Source organism: Panicum virgatum, chromosome 3K, assembly GCF_016808335.1.
Source record: "Panicum virgatum strain AP13 chromosome 3K, P.virgatum_v5, whole genome shotgun sequence".
Lineage (NCBI taxonomy): Eukaryota > Viridiplantae > Streptophyta > Magnoliopsida > Poales > Poaceae > Panicum > Panicum virgatum.
In genome coordinates this window covers 25,462,121-25,469,000 of record NC_053138.1, presented here as the reverse complement: position 1 = coordinate 25,469,000, position 6,880 = coordinate 25,462,121, and the positions used below count along the sequence as shown (strand labels likewise).

Below are 6,880 nucleotides of genomic sequence, written 5' to 3'. Positions count from 1 at the left end.
AAGTTTTCTCTTTCTCCCTCACTGTTTCGCACTGTGAAGCCTTGGATGCTTTGTTGCCGGCGGGGATGTGCACTCTGGCAACCGGAGTAGTGACACCCGTGTAGATCCTTGGGTTGATTACCAGGTCGCACATCGACTGCCATGTAATAGTCTAACTCTGTGTGCTAGGTTGGTTTTCATTCTCCGAAACCAAATTATATGTTGTACTTTGCTTCTTTTTCTCTTAATGAAAAACGTGCTCAGCCACGGTCGCGAAAAAAAAAGAATATCAGTTTTGTTAATCTAGCTACCAAGTGCGCCATCCCTCTGACGTTGGCCACATATTTGTCCCTACAGCTAAACCTTGTTGGCGGCAGTTCAATTTGGTGTCAACTGAAAATCAAATCCAATTTAAGTCAGACTAAAATTTAGGAGGTGCTGCTAAGTGTAAAAGAGTCTCCCCTAAAATTTTTTAAAAAGTACTGGGAAGATTCATAAAAAAATCAGCAAGATCCTAGTTAGTTGGAGCGGGGGAAAAAGGAGCAAATAAGCTGGAATGTTGTGCTCGTCCTGTCTTGTATAAGCACAAAGCACTTCTCTGCACGTGAGCCTCATACCTTCCATGGCTTCGAGATCGGCATCACCTGCGTGGTGCCTGATGCAGCTTTAGACGTTCTACTGGAATCCAAACTGCAGCTGGAAATACTCTATTGTCAACTGGGCATCGATATACTTCACGTGGTATTCAGAGAAGCTACGTTGGATACCATGGCCCGGAACAGATCGGATCTGGCATCCTTCGAATCAATGTGTACGGTGACGTACTGATCATCTGGTAAGCAACCGATAAAGCTAAGCCGCGCATTGATTGAGATTGAAGTCTGTTGCTTTACGCGAGTGCTGTGATCTTCAGTTCAGAAGAGGGATCGTGAATCTTTCAAAAAAGAAGAGGGGTCGTGATTTGCTCACTGATGACAAGCTAGAGACCTAATTAGAACAAAATGAAGGACGAAATTGGTAGCACCTGTGGGTTAATCGGTTTGAAAGGAAGACAAAGAGTGCTACTGCTTTCCATTCAAAAAAGAAGAAAAGAGTTAATGACAACGATATTCACCAACTTCAGATACCGTCGCATTTAGCTCCTTAGTAACCTGTATGCTCTTCAGAAGACTAACATCATGGAACATTGGAGCATAAATACCGCTTTTTACAATGTACAGATAAAACTCTACTTAAACAACGAGCTAGCCTGCGACTGCGAATTCACTAACTTAGCTAATATGTACACAAGCTGAGAATGGCTACAAAATTGTCTTCCCCTCCTTTGAGGGCTCTCCAACTTGACTGAGTTCTAGGCTACTTGGCACTTTGGCAGCTCCCTGTGAGTAGCTCCAGCTACTGGCTAGAAAGAACTGAGGGAAGCTCCACCTGAATTTGCTACCTTAGAAATCAGAGTCATCTCAAAGCATCTGCACGCAACGTTGCTTCGCGCACAATCATACAGGAAATAACGGGCTGTCCTTTCTTGTACATTGGATGGATTCAACATTACCCCAAGTAGTAAGTACAATGGTGTTGTGCTTGTGAATGGCTGGCAAATGGAAGGCAGTTTCTGATTGTCAATAGCCCATTGGAAGAATTAAACATTACCCACTGATCCAGCGAGAATTGTGTACTTTAGGTATCAGGAGCTGCCAAAAGAAAATCTGAATCAAGCTCAACCACTTCCAACTGTAATCCTGACATTTTCATAACCTCTCAGTGTTTCCTGGGTGAAAGATTCCAGTGCTTCAAATATTGGAGCCAGGCCTGATTTCAGATCTGCAGCACTTGCCTCTCGGATTTGTTTCACAGTTTCCTCATGTCTAGCTCTTTGCTCATCCAACCTTTTATGCAATGTATCCAATGCAACCATGCGGTTATCAACCGCCCTACCATTGTCGGCAATGGGCAACGCTGTCTTATCCGCTTCAAATTGTCCTTGCAAGCCATGTTCCTTCTGAAGAGATTTCAGCCGCTTTGCGAAATCTCTAGACAGATAGTCAGCTTTTAACTTCTGCTGCTGCTCTTCATCCTGCCGCTCCCACAATACATGCACATTAACTGCAAAAGCCTCCATCGTATCTATGACACTACCTTCTGGTATCCTTTTCATGGCTTGGCACCAATCATTAGCTGTGATGAACACAGCAGGTGCTCCAAGCCTACCAGGAGAGAACGGTGCAATGCCATCCGGAGTTTCTTCCTTTTCCTGAGGGAGCCATTTCACAAGCCAGCCATTGAGGGTTTCGATATAAGCTTTTTGGGATAGGATCCAATTCCTGAAACAGGAACACCAGTTCAGAAGCTCCAGTTCTAGTTCTAATGTAACCTTGGAGGAGCTTCTTTCGGGTCCATTCTTAGGGATGAGAATATGAGATTTAGTTTCAAGTATGGTATGAAATTGCTTCCGATGGCACTCAAGAATAAACTTCCACATCCTAACAAGCCTGCACCCGAATCACAACTATATTATGTTACAAGTTTAAAAAAAATAACTATTGTAAACAGTACTTCTGAAACTAGCTGATATTAGATGTTGTATCAACAAGGCATATTTTTAGATATTGTTCATCAAAGAAATGCACCATTTGTTTTACATGTCCTTTACAATCGATTAAAATTTTTAACTGAAATCACTGCATGATTTCTGAAAGAAGCAAATAAGGACAGCTAATTCAGTAATTCTATAATCAGCAATTCTAAGAAATATATTCCATAAGAATAATTGATTTTACTGGTATGAAACCCATATGCACTTTGTAAGACGAAACGGAACTCTATCGAACTACCAAAGTGGGTAACAAATACAAACAGGCAAAATGAGTTTTACAGACTGATCATTTGAAGATTGAACCCTTTGAGATCAACACAAATGAATGACAGAGTGGCAGTAGGGCTACTTTTGGCATACCCTTGGATAAGTGTGACAAGGTGTGGATGCAACTCATCATCTCGTAGTATGTGAATCCTCCTAGAAATAACTTTAGCTGATCTAACGGAAACATTGATTTTGGTGAGCAGTGTCCTAATAGAGGCCCGTGTTGTATCAATCTTATATGGCTCTGCACCAGTAGCATCCAACTCTTTCAAGCGCTTCCATTCTTTGTCATATGTAATCCTCAATCTCTCTTCCTCCTAGCATAATTTTTTAAAAAATGTTAATAATATATTCATGAAAAGAAAGTGTCATTCTAAAGTTCACAAGAAAACTAATCTGAATGAGACCTTTCTTTAACCGGTCCAGTCAGTTAAAGCATTCCCAAACATAAAGTTCTGATACCTTGAAAATTATGCAAAAGTATGGATATCATAAGGCTCACTGTCAAGTGTCAATTATCAAATCAACATTATGGTTATGTTTTCTTTCACTAAAAATACCATAATGTAAACTGCAAAAGGAATTGAGCCTCACATTTTGTATGATTGAAATAACATACCATAATTTCCTTATGAAGTCTTTTCTCCCACACGTACAACCTATCCATTGTTGCGGAAAGAGTGTTAAGTTCAACATCGCTGGAGAAGTCGAATCTTTTACTCAAATTTTGACTTCTTTTGGATGAATTCATTGCTGATTGTTCCAAGTTCTTCACTGGTGGCTCTGATATGGAAGAAAACAGCAAGGCAAAAGTCCCCATCATCCTTGAAAATATCACTGCACCAAGAGTAAGGATCAAATTATTTAACTGAGTCACAAAATTATTTAACTGAGTCACAACTATTTATGGAAAACAGAAGGTAGGAGAAGAATTTCTGCCCGGAGATTAGTATAACAATAAGAAACCAGGTACACAGTACCTTTCAAATAGCCAATCATTCTTGCAATTGGTTTACTGATTTACTGATACAAACAAAGTTGATTCGAGTTTGATGCAGTCTTACGGCAACTGAACAAGCACACAGTAGTCAATCAAAAAACGATGATACTTACATCTTAAGACTTTATTCCTTGATCTGTACGGCATCCTCCCCACCTCAAGGATCCTTGCGACATCCTCTCCACAGGCAGCAACTGAGTTGAACTGTTCCTTTATCTCCTGAACAACCTCAGCAACATCTCTCGTCCCAATGTTGTCCGGTGGCCGTACATCCTCACCGACTGCTATGGATGAGTGATCCTCCGAGCTCACCTTCTTCACCTTCCCTTGATCGTCACCCGGTAGCACCGGCCCTCCTGTTCTAGCATTGGCATGGTCACAATCACAACTGCACACACTCTCCTCCCCTGACTCAAGTACCGACGCACTATCCACACTCTCAATCTCAACCTCCTTGTGCTCCATGGACACCTTCACCTTGGCACTGACATCGACATTGTCAATCCGGTTGGACGCTGTGCTCTCTACCGCCTTCCTCGCCTTCACAGACTCCCTCATCGACTCCATCTCCGTCTCCTCCTCGAGCTCCGGGATCCCCTCCCTTGCCCTCACCTCACTCGAGTTGGAGCTGCTCGTGAAGGACCCATTGGAATCGTACCCTTTCGCCTTATACTGCGGAAGCTCCTGCTCATACGAATCGAACGGGTTAAAGAAGTCCCACGGTGACGTCTCCTGCATTGGCATCGGCGGCGGTGGCGCCGGAGGCTCTGGTTCCCTGCGACGATCCTCCACCGGCCGAGCCCCCTCCGGCGGCAATGGGACGCCGTACATGGGGTTGTTGTACTCGTAGTTGTACCCCATGTAGGATGAACTGGTGGCGAAGTTGCCGTAGCCGTACGGTTCTTGGTACACCGTGTTCGCCGGCGTCGAGCTCGCCTTCATGTAGTAGTAGCCCGGAAATGTGGCATTTTGGAACGCGGAGTTTGGGAACGAAGGGTAAGGGTTGTAGGAAGCATACTCCCACGGCATCTCCGGCACGGCAGGCCCTGGCTGATGGATTTGGCGTTCTTGGGGCTCGCCGTCGCCGTGGCCCGGCAGGGGAACGCCTGTGCGAATGGCGGGCGCCGGCTGCGGGATCTCGCCGTGTCCGCCGCCGCCGCCGCAGCCCCCGGGGGCGGCGCAGGGGTCCGGGGATCCCGCGTCGGGATCGGAGTCGGAGGCGTCGTCGGAGTGGAAGTGGATGTGGGAGTGGCCGGAGCCGGTGTGCGGGGTGGCGGAGCCGGACGCGGAGGCGCTCCGCTGCTTCTTGGGCTGGTCGTCGTCGCCGCCGTGGTCCGAGGGCGGCGGCAGCGTGAGCATGGGTGACGCCGGCGGCGTGGCGGCGTGGTGGTGGCTCGCGAACCGCGCGAGCGCGTCGGCGACGCGCGGGAGCGCGCGGAAGTAGGCAGCGTGCGCGGCCGCGAGGCGCGCGCGGTGGTCCGCCGCGGCGCGCAGCAGGTCCCGCCTCTCCCGGCAGAGCGAGGCCGCCGGGGACACCTCGGCCGCGTCCAGGCGCGAGCTCCGGCACCCCATCCCGCTCCGGCAGCGCCCCTACCCCGTCGCCGGTGCCAGCATTGCCCTCGCCACCCACGACGCCGAGAGCGGGAGCGCAGAAACCAGAGGAGGGAGAAAAAAAACTATGGGCGGGAGCGGAGCGCGCTGGCGCCTGGAGCAAGGTGGCGTGGTGAGGTAAAAGAAAATGATGGGCGAGCGCGGCGAGGCGGGTGGCGACCGCCGAGGAGGAGGAGCGGCCTGCGCGCGCGCGCGCGGGAGCGTGACCCCGGGCACGTGGAAGCGCTGCGGGAAGGGTGCGTTTACTGCTGACTGCTGAGAAGGCGCTGCCCGAAGGCCCAAAGCGAGAGGGAGCACCGGGGCAGCGGCAAAGCAGGAGAACTGCCACTGGTCTACGGCCGCGTTCCCTCGCCCGTTTCAGGCTTTCAGGGCAGCACGCTGCCGAGCAGCAGGAAGGAACAGCGGCCTTGGGTGACACACGGCTCGCAGCAACTGGAAACGTAAAACGTTTCCGTCAGGGGTGGTCTCCGGTGCAGGAGGGACCATGACAATGCCGCCTCCTCTGGTGATGGTTGCGAGCGAGAGGCTAGAGATTGGGGAAGGAGTGGGGGGGGGGGGGGGGGGGGGGTTGAGGACCGAAAAGCCGGTAATAAAAACGTTTGTTACCGAGAGGGGCGGAGGCAACACTGCAGCAAGAGGAGAGCAGGAGCACGAGATGCAAAAATCATTGCATGCTTGCACTACTGTCCGTCCAGGGCCTGCTGCTGACAGGACTTGACACTGCGTTCCGTGTCATTGGCCCTGAATGTCACATTGATTTTAAGTAGTGTTTAGTTGGTGAAAAAATTTGGATTTTGGTATCTAGTACATTTTGTTGTTATTTTATAAATAATATTCAAATATAAATTAATTAAATTTAAAAAAATCATCTCATGCTAATTAGTTAGATTGTATAATTAATTATTTTTTAATCATATTTAATATTAAATATTTAAAGATTCGATGTGATTAATACTGTAAGAAATTTTTTGGGAACTACTAACCCTCCCCCTGCTGTGCTGGATGCGCATCCCTGCGATCTCGCCGCTGCCAGGCCAGCGGCCTTTGGATCGCCGCTGCTGGACCGGCGACTGTCAAACAAAGCTAGGCCGCGTTTAGTTCACGGAAAGTTGGGTGAAAAATCATTGTAGCACGTTTTGTTGTTATTTGATAAATAATATCCAATCATGAACTAATTAGGCTTAAAAGATACATCTCGTACTAATCAGTTAGACTGTGTAATTAGTTATTTTTTTCAAATACATTTAATGTTTCATACATGTGTCGAAAAATTTGATGTAACGGGTCTGTAGTAAAAATTTTGGGAACTAAACGGGCCCTACTGCCGCGGCCTGTGCACAGTACACTACGCATCTGGCTTCCGGCAGCGTCGACCGTGCAAATAAAATAAAAGGTAATGGCACGCACCTCCATTCTTTTTAACAATTCTC

General features: G+C 47.7%; 1 protein-coding gene across 1 annotated transcript; it reads right to left on the bottom strand.

The window, feature by feature from the left end:
• Positions 1-1,073: 1,073 nt before the first annotated feature.
• On the bottom strand, positions 1,074-5,960 carry LOC120698635 (nitrate regulatory gene2 protein-like). Its single transcript, XM_039982328.1, has 4 exons — positions 3,953-5,960; positions 3,459-3,676; positions 2,933-3,156; positions 1,074-2,468 (listed from the first exon to the last, which is right to left on the bottom strand). The coding sequence occupies exons 1-4, from the start codon at positions 5,409-5,411 to the stop codon at positions 1,697-1,699; spliced, it is 2,673 nt and encodes an 890-aa protein (XP_039838262.1). The 5' UTR covers positions 5,412-5,960; the 3' UTR covers positions 1,074-1,696.
• Between the last annotated feature and the right edge of the window lie 920 nt (positions 5,961-6,880).